Source organism: Somniosus microcephalus, chromosome 3, assembly GCF_052327205.1.
Source record: "Somniosus microcephalus isolate GS21.2 chromosome 3, FLI_Smic_1.0, whole genome shotgun sequence".
Lineage (NCBI taxonomy): Eukaryota > Metazoa > Chordata > Chondrichthyes > Squaliformes > Somniosidae > Somniosus > Somniosus microcephalus.
In genome coordinates this window covers 64,931,588-64,950,749 of record NC_140989.1, presented here as the reverse complement: position 1 = coordinate 64,950,749, position 19,162 = coordinate 64,931,588, and the positions used below count along the sequence as shown (strand labels likewise).

General features: G+C 41.6%; 1 protein-coding gene across 4 annotated transcripts in view; it reads left to right on the top strand.

Moving 5' to 3' along the window:
* The window catches only part of ubr2 (ubiquitin protein ligase E3 component n-recognin 2), a 162,512-nt gene that overhangs the window by 82,681 nt on the left and 60,669 nt on the right, over positions 1-19,162 (top strand). For all 4 annotated transcript variants that reach the window (XM_085980818.1, XM_085980815.1, XM_085980809.1 and 1 more), the window contains exons 16-23: positions 4,074-4,135; positions 9,348-9,458; positions 14,125-14,190; positions 14,466-14,588; positions 14,785-14,848; positions 15,394-15,518; positions 16,803-16,855; positions 16,945-17,047. In XM_085980818.1, the coding sequence (XP_085836944.1) occupies positions 4,074-4,135; positions 9,348-9,458; positions 14,125-14,190; positions 14,466-14,588; positions 14,785-14,848; positions 15,394-15,518; positions 16,803-16,855; positions 16,945-17,047 (707 nt within the window). The remainder of the gene's footprint in view (positions 1-4,073; positions 4,136-9,347; positions 9,459-14,124; positions 14,191-14,465; positions 14,589-14,784; positions 14,849-15,393; positions 15,519-16,802; positions 16,856-16,944; positions 17,048-19,162) is intronic.

The window sequence follows — 19,162 nt, the reverse complement described above, 5'->3', positions numbered from 1 at the left end:
GCATGGGAACACCACCACTTCCAAGTCACACACCATCCTGACTTGGAAGTATATTTCCGTTCCTGCATCGTCGCTGGGTCAAAATCCTGGAACTCCCTCTCTAACAGCACTGTGGGAGTACCTTCACCACACGGACTGCAGCGGTTCAAGAAGGCGGCTCACCACCGCCTTCTCAAGGGCAACTAGGGATGGGCAATAAATGCTGGCATTGCCAGTGATGCCAACATCCCATGAACGAATTTAAAAAAAAAAAAAATAAAAAAAAAATTACCAGTAGAGATTACACAAATTGGGGTTGTATTCCCTGAAATTTAGAAAGTTGAGGGATGGTTTGATCGCAGTTTTCAAGATATTAAGGGGAACTGATGGGATAGATCGGGAGAAACTATTTCCGCTGGTTGGGGCGTCTAGGACAAGGGACATAGCCTAAAACTTGGAGCCAGACCTTTCAGGAGTGAAATTAGGAAAAACTTCTACACGCAAAGGGTGGTAGAAGTTTGGAACTCTCTTTTGCAAACAGCAGTTGGTGCTAGGTCAATTAATTTTAAATCTGAGATTGACAGATTTTTTGTTAACTGAAGATATTAAGGGATATGAGGCGAAGGCGGGTATATGGAGTTAGATCACAACTCAGCCATAATCTCATTGAATGGCAGAATAGGCTCGAGGGGCTTAATGGCTTACTCCTGTTCCTATACAGGAATGAGATTGAACAGTTTAACTTGTTCCCTTTCTGGGCCAGAGAGATTGATTGGCATTGCATTAACAAACATGTTGTGAAAAAGGTACTTGTGCTGTTGAGCCCTAACTTTCTGCAACAAGTTTAATAGACAATTAATGTGCAAATCCAACAATTAAAAAAAATAATGGGGAGGCTAAGGGCATTTCACTTGAAACGGTTCCAAACACTTAAGACACTGTTTCACTTCCTTTATGAATCGTGCAGTAACCCACAAAAGAATCCATGATTTGTTTCAGTGATCATCATCTCCAACAAATTGTTGTCCATTTTAGTCACTTACTAAAATAAACATGAAATACTCAGCAGGACAGGCAGCATCTGTGGAGAGAGAAACAGAGTTAACGTTTTAGGTCGATGATCTTTCATCAGAGCTGGAAAAAGTTAGAACTGTAACAAGTTTTAAGCAAGCAGACAGGAAAAGGCGGGAGGGAAGGTCTGCGAAAGGGTGGAAGGTGGGAGTGATTAAATGGCAAAAGGGATGATGGTGCAAGGCAAAAGGGGTGAACATAAGAAATAGGAGCAGGCCATTTGGCCCCTCAAGCCTGCTCCGCCATTTAATGAGATCATGGCTGATCCGATTTTGGCCTCAACTCCACTTTCCTGCCCATTCCCCACAACCCTTGACTCCCCTGTTGCTCAAAAATCTGTGTCTCAGCCTTGAATATATTCAATGACTCAGCTTCCACAGCTCTTTGGGTAAAGAATTCCAAAGATTCACGACCCTCTGAGAGAAGAAATTCCTCCTCATCTCCGTCTTAAATGGGTGACCCCCTTATTCTGAGACTATGCCCCCTCGTTCTAGATTCCCCACGAGGGGAAAACATCCTCTCAGTATCTACCCTGTCCAACCCCCTCAGAATCTTGTATGTTTCAATAAGATCCCCTCTCATTCTTCTAAACTCCAGGCCCAACCTTTCCTCATAAGACAACCCTTCCATCCCAGGAATAAACCGAGTGCACCTTCTCTGAACTGCCTCCAATGTAAATATATCCCTCCTTAAATAGAGACCAAAACTGTATACCGTACTCTAGGTGTGGTGTACAGTTGTAGCAAGACTTCCCAACTTTTATACTCTACCCCCTTGAAATAAAGACCAACATTCCATTTGCTTTCCTAATTACTTGCTGCACCTGCATGTTAACTTTGTGTTTCATGTATGAGGACACCCAAATTCCTCTACTGCCGCATTCTGTAGTCATTCTCCATTTAAATATTTGTCTTTTCTATTCTTCCTACCAAAGTGGATAACTTCACTTTCCCACATTATACGCCATCTGCCAAATTCTTTCCCATGCACTCAACCTATCTATATCCCATTGCAGACTCTATGTCCTTCTCACAACTTGCTTTCCCACCTATCTTTGTATCGTCTGCAAATTTGGCTACAATACACTCGCTTCCTTCATCCAAGTCATTAATATAGATTGAAAATAGTTGAGGCCCCAGCACTGATCCTTGTGGCACCCCACTAGTTATAGATTGCTATCCTGAAAATGACCCATTTATCCCAACTCTGTTTTCTGTTAGTTAGCCAATCCCCTCTCCAATCTAATATTACCCCCAACACCATGGGTGCTAATGGGACAATAAAAGAACCAAAAGATGGTTCTAGAGGAGCTGAAAATGACACACCGAATTATTACCAGCAACTGCTGTCTGGAAAATTGGGAGCAGTGGTTATGATCTGAAATTGTTTAACTCACTTGAGTGTGGAAGGCTGTAAAGTGCCCAATCGAAAGATGAGGTGCTGTTCCTCGAGCTTCCGTTGAGCTTCATTAGAACAGTGTAGGAGGCAGAGGTGGGAGTGGGGCGGAGAATTAAAATGACAAGTGACTGGAAGCTCAGGGTCATGCTTGCGGACTGAAGGGAGGTGTTTCGCAAAGCAATCACTCAATCTGCGTTTGATCTCCCCAATGTAGAGGAGACCGCATCGTGAGTAATGAGTACAGTATACTAAATTGAAAAGTACAAGTAAATCGCTGTTTCACCTGGAAGGAGTGTTTGGGGCACTGGACGGAGGAAAGGGAGGAGCTAAAAGGGCAGGTGTTGCATCTCCTGCGCTTGTACGGGAAGATGCTGTGGGATGCGTAAGGGGGTGTTGGGGGTGATTGAAGAGTGGACCAGGGTGTTACGGAGCGTCTGGTCCCTTTGGGATGCTGAAAGGGGACGGGAGGGGACAGGAAGATTTCTTTGGTGGTGGCATCACGCTGGAGGTGGGGGAAATGTTGGGAGGATGATCCATTGAATGTGGAGGCTGGTGGGGGTGGAAGGTGAGGATAAGGGGAACCCTATAATAGTTCTGGGAGGGAGGGGAACGGATCAGAGCAGAAGTGTGGGAAATGTTCCGGGAAAAAGATGAGGGAGGGGACCTGAGCAGGATTGGAACAAAGAATGTTCCACATATCCCATGAAAAGGCTGGCATAGCTAGAACCCATATGGGTTCCTATAGTAACACCTTTTATTTGAAGAAAGTGAGTGGAGTCAATGGAGAAGTTTTCAATGTAACAACAAATTTAGCCAGGCGGAGGAGGGTAGTTGTGGATTGGGACTGGCTGGGCCTCGGTTCAAGGAAGAAGCATAGGGCCCTTAGCCTATCCTGGTGGGAGATGGAGATGTAGAGGGACTGGACGTTCATGGTGAAAAGGAGACGATTAGGGCCAGGAAACTGTTGGTCGTGGAGGACATCGCAAGAGTTGTGGATGTAGGTGGGAAGAGACTGGACAAGGCTAGTAAATTATAGGATGAAATAAGTTGCGTGGGTCAAGAACAAGCTGAAATGCTGGGTCTAGCTTGGGCAGTCCTGTTTGTGGATCTTGGCAAGGAGGTAGAAGCGGGTTGAGGGTGTGGAAGGAAAATCGCCAGAGGAGATGAGGTCAGCGACAGTTTGGGAAACAATGGCTTGATGATCGGTGTTTGGATCATGGTCCAAGGTGAGGTAGGAGGAGTTGCGTTCAGTCTTTGCAAGGCAGAGGTTGGTTTGCCAAACAACAGCGTCACCCTTGTCAACAGGTTTAGTCACTTACTAATTTGATTGTTTTTGGTTATTTGTCACATGTAGGAGCACCTCTTTTGTTCTATTTTAATTTATTTCTGATACAAACCCTGCAGTGCAGCAAATTGGAGATTTTTTGTGACCCGATCATACTGTGGCAGTTCTGGAGTTAGAATATCTGCGAGAAGGAATTTCTATTGCAAAACAATTTTGGTATACTAAACATTTAATGAATCTTGAATCACTTGGTTTCATTCCAAGTAAAGCTAAACATTCAGAGAGATACATGTTCCTGAAGAACAGTAATCCAGGATTGTTTCATCTTTTTCCTATTCAGGTCTACATGTGCTTTTAAGCAAAACTGAAGTGGCTTACAGATTTCCAGAGTTACTGCCCCTTGTGAGTATGATGTGTATTTATTTTGATATTTGTTAGAGTAAATATGATCATTTTTAAAGTAGCTGGGTATAGACTCCATTAAAATCCAGTCTGCACCCGAAGCATTAATCAATCATTTCAGATGTATTTGTACCTGCTGTCTGTTTCCAGCATTTGCAACTTGATCTTTTTAATCTTTTTAAACTGATTGCTTCAAGTAGCAGGATCCCACATTTGTTTAAAAATTTTCTGGGAGTTAAATTAAAATAAATACTTACTGTAGTATTTCAAGATTCTTTAGCTTTAAAAATAAGTGTGCACTTTTGATCATTTAGATTTCAATTCATAAACAACTATGTTGCCTATCTGGATCTTTTAATTTTATATATTGAAGTAATTGTTTCTAGAGAGTGATAGTGTTTAAAAATGAAGGAATGATGGATGTTCAGTCCATGCTTTGCTGATGAGCCCTACACTTGGGTACTCACTGGGGGAGTCATTGGCGAGCAATCAGGAGCAGGAGCCCTTGTCATAACTTATTTTCCTTTCCCCCTCTGCCTCCACCTCAAACACAAGGGTGCTAAGGCCAATTGTAATGTCATGCTGCTGTTGCAGCTGAGATGAGCTATTTTAGTACAAACTGGGTATTGAATCATGAACCTTCTTGGCCTGTATTCATTAGCTACTCGTGGATGCAACCACTTAAGTTGTGGGGGAGTTGTCTAGATTGTTTTAGCTATTATTTTCATATATACAATGACAGAATTTTGTGTCGAGTCAGCTGCACAAAAATGGCAATGGCAAACTTTCACGGTTGTAATTCTAGTTTGCAATGCATTTTGACTGTTTAGTAACTGTCTATTGATTTTAGACTGAAGTGTCTAAGCATCCAACAGTATGACAGCTACTGCAGTACGTACGGGACTCCAACTAATATTTGAGCTTTGCTGTCCGTAATGGGCTATAAGCTGCTTGGTAAAATGTATTCTACCGTGGGGGTGGGGGGGAAATCTGTGAGCTATACTGTCCTGCAGGTATCCTTGTCCTGTTCGCCATCTTAGCAACACTATTGAAGGTAGCCAGTCATGAGCCCTCTTGTCAAATCATCCCACTTTCCCAGAAAATGGTGCGAGTGTGATGGTGAGAAGCAGCTATGAAGAAACCTAACAAACAAAATGCGTCTCTGTACAAACGGATGAAGAATTATGACCTTTTCCTTTTTGTGTCTTTTAATGAGACTTAACACTAAAATGTGGAAGATTTTTACCTGTAGTTCTTAGAAATATCCTTGGATTTTGTGTACAAATTTTCTCTATAAACATGAGTTGAATTCACTCTGTGTTACAGGTCTCAGTACAGGTGAAGTAAAGAATTACACTTGAGGCTAGAAAGGGATCTTGAATAATGCAGGAAGAGTTTAGTTTTTGTGATGCTTTAAGTTTTGCCCCAGGACAGGTTCAACATCGAAGTTTGAAAATCATGGCTGATCTACCATAGATCCACCTTCCTACACTAACCCCACATCCCTTAGATTTCCCTTAGAATCCCCACTATTTCCAAAATGTTTTTTGTGTCTTCTACCATGAAGACAAATACCAAGTATTTGTTTAATGTCTCTGTCATTTCCTTATTCCCATTATAATTTCTCGAAGGGACACACATTTACTTTTGCTAACCTCTTCCTTTTTACATATCAAAAGAAGCTTTTACAATCTATTTTTGTCTCTTGGTAGTTTACCCTCATTCTATTTTCTCTATCAATTTCTTGGTCATCTTTTGCTGAATTCTAAAATCCTCAATTCTCAGTCTTGCTACTCTTTTTGGCAACATTATAAGCCTCTTAATACTAGCTTTAATTTCTCGTTAGCCACGGTTTGACCGCTTTTCCCATGGGGTTTTTATTCCTTAAGGGAATGAATATTTGTTGTGAATTATGAATTATTTCTTTAAATGTTTGCCATTGCTTATCTACTGTCATCTTTTAATCTAGTTCCCTAATCTACCTTCCCCAACTCGCCCTTCATACCTATGTAGTTTGCTTTGTTCAGATTTAAGACACTAGTTTTAGACTTAAAGATATCACTCTAACTCAATATAAAATTCTATAATACTATGATCACTCTTCCCCAGAGGCTCCTTTACTACAAGGTTATTAATTAACCCTGTCTCATTGCACAGTACTAGATCTAAAGTAGCCTGTTCCCTAGTTGGTTCCTCGACATACTGATCTAGAAAACTATCTTGAATACCTTCCATGAACTTGTCCTCCACACAATTACTGCAAATTTTGTTTGTCCAGTCTATGATGTTTGAAGTCCCCCATGATTATTGTATTGCCTTTGTTACATGCACCTCTAATTTCCTAATTTATACTCTGCCCAAGACTGCAACTACTGTTAGGGGGGCTGTAAACCACTCCCACCAGTGTTTTCTGCCCCTTGTTTTTTTAGCTCTATCCAAACTAATTTTACATCTTGATTTTTTTCAAGCCAAAATCCTTTCCCTCTACTGTTTTTATCCCATCCTTTATTATCAGGGCTACCCCTGCCTTTTTTTCCATTTTGCCTATCTCTTCTAAAAGACAAGAATCTTGGAATATTTCATTCCCAGTCTTGGTCACTCTACAACCATGTCTCAGTAATGGCTATTGGATGAAACCCATTTATTTCTATCTGCTATTAATTCATCTATTTTATTGCAAATGCTTTGTGCTTTTAGATATGCAGTAGTGCCTTTAGCTTTAACCTTTTCTAATTTTCCCCGATGTCACCTTAGTTACTAATGCCCTATTACCTTTGTTAAACTCTCTGTCCCTTCCTGGCCCACTCTGCTTATTTTTACCCAAATCACTACTGTGCTCTACAGCCTTGACTTTTCTCTTAGTGCTTCAGAATATACCCTTTCCTGAATCTTCCCACTCCCCCTTCATTAGTTTAAAGCCCTATCTACCGCCTTAGTTATTCGATTCGCCAAGTCACTGGTCCCAGCCTGGTTTAAGTGGAGCCTGTCCCAATGGAACAGCTCCCTCTTTTCCACATAACAGGTGCCAGTGCCCCTGTTGAATCAAAACCCATACCTCCCACACCACTCCTTCAACCACGCATTTAACCTTCTAACCTGTATGTCCCTATGCCAATTTGCACGTGCTCCGGTAACAATCGAGAGATTATTACCTGTCAGGTTCCTTGTTTTAATTTGGAACCTAGCTCCTCAAACTATCCCAGCAGAACCTCATTCTTAGTTCTACCTATGTCGTTGGTTCTGACGTGGACCAAGACAACTGTATCCTCCCCCTCCCACTCCGTGTTCTTCTCCAGCAAGAACCTCGCACCTGTTGGAAATTGGCAAAGGCCGAGGCTCCTGTAGCACTGCACCCTGGGATCCTCTACCCCTCTAACTGATAATGCCTAGTGCAATGCATTTTACATACAATATATGGCACAGAAAGAGGCCATTCGGCCCAACCAGTCCATGTCGGCGTTTATGCTCCACACGAGCGTCCTCCCGTCTTTCCTCATCTAAATCTATCAGCATAACCCTGTATTCCTTTCTCCCTCATGCTTATCTAGCCTCCCCTTAAATGTATCTATACTATTCGCTTCAACCACTCCGTGGTAGCAAGTTCCACATCCTCACCACTCTTTGGGTAAAGAAGTTTCTTCTGAATTCCCTATTGGATTTCTTGGTGACTATCTTATATAAATGGCCTCTAGTTATGCTCTTCCCCACAAGTGGAAACATTTTCTCTCTCTCTCTCTCTCCGCTCTATCAAACCCTTTCATAATTTTAAAGACCTCAATTCGGTCACCCCTCAGCCTTTTTTCAAGAGGAAAGAGACCCAGCCTGTTCATCCTTTCCTGATATATATACCCTTGCATTTCTGGTATCATCCTTGTAAATCTTAGTGATTTGTGTATTTGTACTCCGAGATCCCTTTGTTCCTCTACTGCACCTAGACTCGCACCTTCCAAGTGATAAGTGACCTCCCTATTCTTCCTACCAAAATGTAATACCTCACATTTATCTGTGTTGAACTTCATTTGCCAATTATATGCCCATTCTGCAAGTTTATTAATGTCCTCTTGTAACCTGTTGCAGTCCTTCTCAGTATTGACTCTCTCCCCCCACCCCAATTTGGTGTCATCTGCAAATTTAGAAATTGTGTTTTTCATTCCAAAGTCTAAATCGTAATTGTGAATGGCAGTGGTCCCAGCACTGATCCTTGTGGAACACCACTACCTACCTTCTGCCACTGAATAGCTGCCCTTTACTCCTGCTCTCTGCTTTCTGTCCTGAAGCCAGCCAGCAATCCATTCTGCTACTTGTCCCCTGACTCCGCATTCTGACTTTTTTCATCAGTCTATTATGGGGGTACCTTATCGAAGGCCTTTTGAAAATCCAGATAAATTACATCTACTGCATTACCCTTGTCTACTCTCTCTGTTACCGCTTCAAAAAATTCAATAAGGTTGGTCAAGCAAGACTTTCCCTTTTGAAATCCATGTTGAATATTCATTATATTTTTTGGTTTCTAGATGTTCTTCTATTTTCTCCTTTAATAGGGATTCCATTATTTTTCCTACCACCGATGTTAAGCTGACTGGTCTATAATTCCCTGGACATGTCCTATCCCCCTTCTTAAATATTGGTATTACGTTGGCTGTCTGCCAGTCCTCTGGCACTATACCCTTTTCTAATGAATTATTAAATATGTGTAGTAATGCCTCTGCTATCTCTTCCCTAGATTCTTTTAAAATGCTTGGATGCAATCCATCCAGGCAGGGGTTTTATCCTGAGTTTGATTAATTTATTAAAAATATCCCCTTTTTAAAAAATTTAAATGCACTTATCTCATTGCTAATCTCAACATCCATTGTCATGTCCATCTGTACTATCTCCCTGGTATACTGAAGCAAAATAATTATTTAATATTTCTGTATTGTTACCTGTGGTATTATCCTGACTATCCCCTAATGGCCATATTCCCATCCCAACCTTTTTTATTGATGTGCCTATAAAATATTTTGCTATTTTGTTTTATGTTCCTTGATGATTTAATTTTAGTTTTGCTTTGCCTCCCTAATTGCTTTTTTGACTTCTCTCCTAATCTTTTTGTTTTACTTCACTTCAGTCAGCAGAAATCTGCGTAGTCTTATTCTTCAGCTGTCAGTTAATACTTGATCAGTTGTTCGTACTTCAGTATCTGACTTTTTTTTAAACCAATTGTCGACAGAGTGAGCTGAGTCCACCATTGTTAATCGAGCATCCCCTTCACTGCATGGTGCTGTGTGCTCAAGTACATGCTGGAATGTGGAGGAGAAATGGATTTTCCCTAGTTAATCAGGTAAGTCTCGATCATAAAACATTTAGGTTGTATTTGGTAATAAAATATATAGAATATTTTGCAGTCAGACTGTAACGAGTACTTGTATTTCAGTTGCACAAGCTGATTTGATAAATACAGTTGTACTATGGCCACAAATACACTTGCTGTATGACACTATGCATGATAACTTTTTTTAAGTCTTGGATGATTTCCAGGATTGATACAGTAACACATTTTCCTTAGATTTCTGAACGAAGGGATGCTCTTACTTGAGAAATGAGACTTTTTTATAAAATATAATAATAGTGGTTATATGTTACCTAATCTTTTTTTAACACCACATTTGGCAGCATATCCTGCATCATAGTACACGATTATATAATATCGATCCTGAATTTGTTCTCCCTGTAAATTTCAAAACTGAAAGCACCTCGGCAGCCTGCATTGATGCATTATTGCCACAAACTTATGAGATGTAGCACAAGTGCATCTAAATTTGTATATTTTGTAGAAATAATAATTTGCAAGTTAATTTGAGTGAGACTGTTCAAAACTGGCTTGTCACTTTGTCACAGATAATTTAATAAGTCTTCCCTGCCCATGGAATGATCAGGTGTTTTTTAAATCGCGGGATATGGGGTCGCTGGCAACGCTGGCATTTTGTTGCCTCACCCTAGTTGCCCTTGAGAAGGTGGTGGCAGACCTTCTTGAACTGTTGCAGTCCATGTGGTGAAGGTGCTTCCACAATGCTATTAGATAGGGAGTTTCACGACTTCGACCCAGCGCCTATGAAGGCTAATAGTTTGGAGTGTGTTGCACAGCAGTAATGTTTTGAGGGTTCAAATAACATGGTTGTTTAGAATATTTATAGCTGTAGAGTTTTATGTTTCTTCACTATTTGGGGTCATTATTTTTGATAAAATCTCACATGCAAATATTTTTGGAACTCTTGCTGTGTCTGACTGCGGAAAATGAAACACTGATTTGAACTTGTGTTATCAGGTTTTATTTTATTGCAAGCTACAAGCCAAGGGTATAGCAATGATAGTTGGCTTGTAACGCCATTACATTATGGAATAGAAAGTGGGCAACTTTTTGTAAGGTTTTTGTAAGCCAAGATATTTGCTGCCTTGCATGTGTTATATATTGTGTTGTCTATAAATGAATCTACAGGTAATTTATTTCTAAGGAGCTAAGTTTGCTTGTAGGTAGTAGAATTCCTGTGATAACCTTTCTCCTATGGCATTGAAACAACAATTGTATTATAATATGACATGTTTAATGGTGATCGATTTCCACCACAATTGCATTCTGTTTCATCCATCTTCTATCTATTCTTTTATATATATATATATATATATATATATATATATATATATATATATAAATAAATAAATAAATAAATAAATAAACTGATACGTCTGCCTGCCTGCCCGCAAGTTATAGAGCGTACCTACGCGCGTGTTACCTCCAAAGAAAGCTTACGCTTCTGGGACGGTCGTAAGCGTATTTACTTTTTGGTCGGACGAAAATTGTTCGCGCCTTATGCAAAAAACCTTCAAAATTAAACTCATTATCTGCTACTTAGCATTGATTGACTGACGTCAAGGTTCGACCAATCCTGTGCCGTCACGATTGACCAATCCTACAGTACAGTCCCCTGATGGTTGGCCAATCGGTGTGTGTGGGCGGGACTAATCGTTTTCATCTCAGGGGTGTGGCAGCCATTGTTTCACTGCCATTACTTCAGCTTCCAGCTCAAACTACTTTGATCATCCAGCTTTGAAAAAGTTAGTATCTCTTTTAAAAATAACAAGATTTACCAAAAACGTTTTATAAGTACTTTCACTTTCATCTTTCAAGGTATTAAAAGGTAGAAATGTTGCCCGGCAGCAGATTCACAAAGGGACACAGGGCCCAAAAGCCTGGGACTCGATTTAAAATGTTGCCTGGCACCAGATTCACAGAGGGACACAGAGAGGCCCCAAAGCCTGGCACTCGATTTAAACCGCCTGGCCCAAAACTATATAATAATATATATATATCGGTTGGTTTGTCTGTCTGTCCGCTATACACTCAAAAGTTATAGAGCGTACCTACACGTATGTTATATCAAAAGAAAGGTTATGATCAGGGGAGTCTAATAGGCGTATTTACTTTTTGGTCAGACAAAAATTGTTCCGACAGTAGACAAAAAACGTTCAAAAATCCGCTCATTAGCGGTTGACCAATCCTACCGCTCATTAGCGTTGAGTGACGTGATGGTGGACCAATCCTACAGTTCAGTGACCTGATGGTTCACCAATCGGTATGTCACAGGCGGGACCTAATCCTGCAGTCTCCCGAAACTTCGTCGCCATTTTTTTTCATCCCCACAGCGACAGCACCAGCCAAACAAACCCCCACATTGCGGCTCCGGGAGTGGGAGGTGAGTTGGAATCACTCGGGCCGGGCCTCTCAACCGCTCGGCCCGAGACACAGAACGGGCGGGGGAGCATCAGCGGCCGGCTGTAAACCGTGCCACCTACGGCGCGGCGCCCTGCTGCACCGGGAGCTCCGTTGGGGTCCGTCTCGGCCTGACAGCCCGGCTGGGCCTGAACCGCTAGGCCCCGCACGGCCACAGCGGCCGGCCTCAATTTTCAACGCCCTTCCCCGGGTGCCAAAAGAGGGGGAGGGAGGGAGGGAGATGAGAGGGGGAGAGGTAGAGCGAGAGAGAGGGGACATACAGGGGCAGGGAGAGAGAGGGGGAGGGACAGAGAGAGGGTCAGGGAGGGAAAGAGTGACAGCGCGGGAGCACCAGCGCCCAGCTGTAAACGGCGCGGCCCAAAAAAGCCCTGGCAACACCGGGCCCCCCCAGCTAGTATTTCATAATTTGGTAGCTCACTACTTACTTCTTGAGGGGGATTCTAAAAATATGGAGTATTCAAGAGGTTCTCATATTGGCCATCTCTTTCTATCTGAACCTATATTTTTTTGCAATGGATTGAAGTGAATAAATTCAAATTTCATGTTAATAATGTGAAATTATAACACAAATAAACTGACCAGCCCTTATTGCTCATGGTTGTACACAAAATTGTGGGCTCAATCAAAATGGTACTTTGTTTATTGATTTGGGCACCAGAGATCATGATCTGAAGCTGCTTTTTTGGAGATGTTCTTTATAAACTTAGACTCTCTGTATCCAGTCATTTGAACTAATTGTAGTACTAAGTGAACAATTACTACACTACAGCATGAGACAGTAGTACTGTTAGATCATTTAATTAGATTTGTAGGAATTCCAATACAGCAATTCTCAAGGATTGAGGCAAGCTAATCCACTGTTCTTTTGAGTTCTGAGAACTTACAAATGGCATTAATGAAAAGGCTGATATTTATAACTACTTTCATTTATATGGTGTTCCTCATGTACAGAAAGACATCTTAAAACCCTTTGTAATCTCTGATGGTGATTATGCTCAAGATAAATATCTGTCTATATATGTGCTCACTTGTGTTGCTCTCTCATTTATGTATAATATATGGGTCGAAGCATAGTTCTTACCATGGCAACTTTTTCCATTAACAAATTCTGTGTCCATATTTGTAATGGAAAGTTGTGTCACTGTAATTACATCCTCTCCCCACCCCCCAACCAGTGACGACACTGCAGCACCAACATTGGTCGAGGGTTTAATTACAGCTTCACAATTTTATATAAGTAGCTGTTATTGTAAATGTAGACATTGGAATTTAAAATGGATATATACAAATAAGGACAGAATGTGAGTCTAAAGTGGGTGATGATTTGCATTTGCATGCTCTGAAAGAATTAACCTTGCTTCAGTGGAAGACTGCATTTGGATTTGACAACCTGTGTGCAACTTCATGGGATATCACATGCACTTCCTGTCTGTGCCACTTGACTTTCTGTTGTCAAATTTTGTCACACTATCAACTTTCTTCTATAGCTTCCAATGTCCATATTTATAATGCACCTCACTTATAGAAACTTGATGCTCTGCAATCTAGCCCCAGATAACCTATTCTGCCCACAATTCTCGATGCTTTCTGTTTAAGAGGTCATTTTTTCTTCCAACACATTTCTCGTGTTAAAGTGAGGGTTTAATCATTAAAAGAAATCAATTCTATATTTCAGAATAACATGGTTAAATTTATGCATTGAATTGTCTTGTCTTTTTATGCCTTAATTGAAGTTTCACTTTAAGGCCTCTGCCTCTCCCAAAAGCCTGGATTATATATAGTCAGGAGAATGTCTCGCCTTTGTCCTGTTTCTCTCATTACCTCTGTTTCTTTCTTTTCTGCTTCTCTTTCCTTGGCTCTTTTTTGCTTCTTCCTTTGACCTCTCGCTTTTCTTCGTCTGATTTTTTTTTTCCTTTTCAAGTAGGAGGTGCGAATGTGTATATATTCAGAGCTGCAGCATCACCCCTGGCAGGATGGTGTAATTACACTGACAAGTTTACTAGGCAGTTTCCATTATAAATATGGACATGGATATATATAATGGAAAAAGTTTAGTGTGTGTAGATGAAAGATTGCCAATATTTTGTAGATATGAGTGAGAGAAATAGTTCATTTCCTAAATAAAGAACCAAATGTTTTTAATTTTGGTATAGATATAAAAATACTGATGTTGGCCGAGAACTGCAAAATATTTTGACTTTTTTTTACTCTTCTCCAGATCTACTATTATCACAATGTGAAATGCAGAGTTGAAATGTATGATAAAGACTTAGTAATGCTCCAGGTAAGAGTCTTCATGTCAGCTGAACTTTCTATATTCATTGTACAAAGATGACCAGGGAATGAGGTTTCAAATGGTTATGCTTTATTGCCAACACGAGCTGCGTTTGATAGCAAATCAACAGTCTAAATGCCGCATAAGTTCCCATTTATTCTGTGGTACTGTTGCATATTAATACATTTGATTTTCACTGTAGATGAATAATTGAGGTTTGAGAACAAAATTAATGTTTTTTATAAAACTGCTAAAAATGCTATGATGCATATTGTGTTTTTCAGGCAGGAGCATCTATGATGGATCCAAACCATTTTCTCATGATTATGCTTTGTCGATTTGAGCTCTACCAGATATTTAACAGTCCCGACTATGGCAAGAGGTTTAGTTCTGAACACACCAACAAGGTGAAGTAGGAAATGCTTGGTTTCCAAGAATGGTGTAATCAGTGTAATGACCTTTTCTCTTTTGTCTTTTTAAATTGTTCAAAGTGTAAAAGTAGAAATGAGACTGTTTCCCACAAGGATTTTACAATGTTATAATGGAAGTTTATAAATTAGGCTATTAATTGTTCTGTATTCACTATAAACTTTACATTTCCAGGATGTTCTACAACAAAACAACACTCTAATAGAGGAAATGCTTCACCTGATCATGATGGTAGTTGGTAAGGCACTGTCACATATTTTTGGTTTACTGCTCTAGGTAGTTTCTCAAATTTGGTATCACTTGTCAACAATTAATCAATTGTACATTATCAATGAGGGGTAATCTGAGATGACCACAGGCTGCACCTGCACATCTTCTGTTAGAGGTAGAGCAGAATCTCAATCTCTCTCTCAGGCAGTCCCTTGGAACCGAGGATGACTTGCTTCCACACTAACAATGAGTTCTCAGGTGACCTATGCGGGACCTACAGTCTCTCTCTCAGGTGGGGCAGACGGTGGTTGAAGGGGCGGGTGGGTGGGGTGCTTGGGTTGACGTGCGCTTGGCTTCCGCTTGCTCCCGGTGAAGAGACTCGAGGTGTTCGGTGCCTTCCCGGATGCAGAATGCCTACATGCCATCTCTATTATGGAATAGTATTTGGTGTGAAATGGGTAAAGAGGGTTGGGGTGGTGAAAGAGAATTAGTTAAAAACATGGAATTGAAGTGTGTTTTTCTCATCGCACTATTGGCCTTTTTAACTTGCATTGTTTTATGGTTGGGCCTCAGGAGAGCGATATACTGCTGGAGTGGGACAGGTGTCTGCAGAAGATGAAATCAAACGTGAAATTGTTCATCAACTATGTATAAGACCAATGGCACACAGTGAGCTGGTCAAAGCATTGCCTGAAGATGTGAGTATATTATTTGTACAGTAGTTGATGTCCATATACATGTTTCTCTACCAAACATTCTTGCCTGGCTAGCCTCCCACATTCCACCCTACGTAAACTTGAGGTCATTCAAAACTCGGCTGCCCGTGTCCTAACTCGCACCAAGTCCTGTTCGCCCATCACCCCTGTGCTCGCTGACCTACATTGGCTCCCAGTTAAGCAGCACCTCGATTTCAAAATTCCCATCCTTGTTTTCAAATCCCTCCATGGCCTCGCCCCTTCCTATCTCTGTAATCTCCTTCAGCCCGACAACCCCCCGAGATATCTGCGCTCCTCTAATTCTGCCCTCTTGAGCATCCCTGATTATAATCGCTCAACCTTTGGTGGCTGTGCCTTCTGTTGCCTAGGCCCGAAGCTCTGGAATTCCATGCCTAAACCTGTCTGCGTAGCTACCTCTCTTTCCTCCTTTAAGACGCTCCTTAAAACCTACCTCTTTGGCCAAACTTTTGGTCACCTGCCCTAATTTATCCTTATGTGGATCGGTGTCATTTTTTTTGTCTTAAAATACTCCTGTGCAGCGCCTTGCGATGTTTTACTACGTTACGGCACTATATAAATACAAGTTGTTGGTGGTGGTGGTTCTGGAGTGACATTGAGAAGAGTGAAAAAACATTCCATTATCTTGATGCCCAGCAATGCCACTAGTGAAATCCCATGAAGATCTCCTGTCTTTGTTTTTTGATTTGCTTTTTTCTACCTTCTCAATTCTCCCCTTTTGCTGCCTTTCCTGAAGTTGTCAACTGTTCTAGGGTAAAATTCTGCATACTCAACTGTAAAGGCTGCAGCAACTCAGCCAGATCCTGTTGTTAGCTGATATTCTGCACATAGACGCATTCAGCAGGGTCTTTATACCATTCAGGGATGGGAGCCCAGGTCTATTGCTCCTGTTCCGAGCCAGAAGACACTGATGCCAGGTGTTTCATCCCACCACTACTCTGGCTGAAATTGACTAGTTTTGGATTGAGCACTGAGCCTTTGTAGATTTCACTATCATCATGCACACCATTTGTTCTATGGGCTGTGCACTTAGCATACTATTATAGAAATCTTTAAAAATATATATTGGCAACCCAAGGTAAGAGCATTTGAGGCATGAACTTAGTCGTTTTTATGGTACTAAAAATGAAGCTATGCAGATTCAACATTTAAAACATATTTACCTATTCCTCCTGTTTTTGTTTATTTCCTAATGGCATGATCAATTTTACAAATGGTACATATTCTGTTGTTTCTTTTTCCTCTTAGGAGAACAAAGAAACGGGAATGGAAAGGGTTATTGAATCTGTAGCTTCTTTCAAGTAAGTACAGAACTCAATTTGAAATATTGAATTAGTTGGATAGATCTTGCAAGTCTGCTAGCATGTTCATTCTTTTTTTTTCATTATAGGAAGCCGGGTTTAACAGGAAGAGGGCTTTATGAACTAAAACGTGAATGCACCAAGGAATTTAATCTTTTCTTCTACCATTATTCTAGGGCTGATCAATCTAAGGTAAACCATATTTTAACCAAAAATTAAGATTGTAGATAGAGCATACTTGTACAGGAAACTTTGTGCTATCCGGCACCGACGGGACCGAGCTGTTGCCGTCCCATCAAAACTGCCGGACAAACCAGCGCTAATGTTGAAACATACGGAGATTTTGAGCTCCGTATCTGGCAACAAACCCTGCTTCTAAACAGTTGGCCGTACCTTGCAAGCGCCTCTATAGCTTAGCAACAGCTTCAGCGAGACCTTGCAGAGCCTGACTGGTGGGGGGAAAAAAAAGCAACGAAAAGAAAAAAAACCCTAACGAAACGGCTTCTGATTTTTGCCGGTGGCTCCGGATAAACCAAAGTTTCCTGTATCTAAATTTCAACTATTATACATCAATTGACAGTATTAAGTTGTGTAGGGTAAACAATGTCTTAAATGTTGCATTCCTGCTTTGGTTGCATTCCTGCTTTGGATTGGTAGAGGGGAAAATACATGAAACATCAAAAACTATTGTTCTCAATATGAGGTATTCCCCTCTTCTACTTCTGCACCCCATCCTCCGCTCCTCCCAAAATTTTTAAAAAAAAAGTTTTTTTGGGAATTTTTAAGCTTTTGTAACTTCTGTTAAGGTGATTCTTCCTCTGAAAACCCATTTTGGTCCCATCAATGGCGAGCCACAGCTGGTCAATTACAAACGAGCATCTTTTCTGGTCTTGAAGCAGCTGCGACCTGAAGTTCTTTGTCTCAAATGTCTCGGGAAGCAAAAGGATATAAATTTGGAACTGTTCGCTGGCATTTGCTGTAGCATACTTCAGCTGACTAGTTGTATGGAGACCGTTGGGGACTAAGAAAAAATAGCCATAAATTTAAAAATCTGTAGGGGGAGAAATTGGGTATCGCCCTGTTTGGGGCGCAATTATTGGCCGGGCGCAAACTTGGCTTGTATTGTCTCTGGAGGTGATTGGAGCGCTAAATCAGATGCTGCACACCTCTCAAGGCGCTAATGCCGAGGAGCGAGGTGCAACCTCAGAAAGCTGGCAAAGCTCATGTAATGTCATTCAGCAATGGGACACAGACACACTGGCGCCGGCCAGCTCTTAAAGGGGATGGTCGATCGTGCTCTCCATCCACACCCTGCTCATTGCAGCCTTGAATGTCAGCCTGGAGAGACCTGTACATCAAATCTGCTGGAAAGAACAATGGAGAGGCCCAGGGAAAGAGCTCAGAGTGCAGACCCCGTAGTCTCTATTAAATCTCCTTCACACAGCGTTGAATCTCTCCAGAAGTGTGTCTCTCTCTCTCCTCTCTCTCTCTCTCTCTCTCTCTCTCTCTCTCAATGCATGGTGCAAAAATGTCACTGACAAAAAAAGGCAGGAAGTGGTCACCTTTAAATAGCGCTCCCCCAGTCCCTTCCTGACTGCAAAACGCTCCCCTCAACCTTTCGTCGCTAGCGGTAAGGCAGGAGGTGCCACTCAATATCCGGTCCGGGGCGTTGCATGCTCGATTGACGTCACGATCTGTGGGCGCAGGAGATCGTAGCGGTAATGTTTAGCGCCGCTGCAAAATGTCTGGTTAATTTCACCCTGGCGCTAGTTGCTTTGCGCCCTCTTAAGGCGCCAACGGGAGGTGCAAAGCAACCAAACTTTTCCCCCATAGTGTCAAGAAAAATTGGCAGAAGGTGCTTAACATGAAAAGCTTCTTTTCCTGTTTCATCCCATGTAACTTCTCTCTTCGCTGCCCTTTCTTTCTCCGTTTGCTCCACTCTTTCCCACTCCTTCCCTGTGTCCAGTTATCCCACCGCTTTCTAACCTGCATGACATAGAAACATAGAAGATAGGAGCAGGAGTAGGCCATTCGGCCCCTTGAGCCTGCTCCGCCATTCAATGCGATCATGGCTGATCATCCAAATTCAGTACCTGGTCCCTGCTTTCTCCCCATACCCCTTGATCCCTTTAGCCTTAAGAAATATATCCAACTCCTTGAATATATTTAATGAATTGGCCTCTACTGCCTTCTGTGGTAGAGAATTCCACAGGTTCACCACTCTCGGTGAAGAAATTCCTCCTCGTCTCTGTCCTAAATGGCTTACCCCCTTATCCTTAGTGTGGAGATGCCGGAGTTGGACTGGGG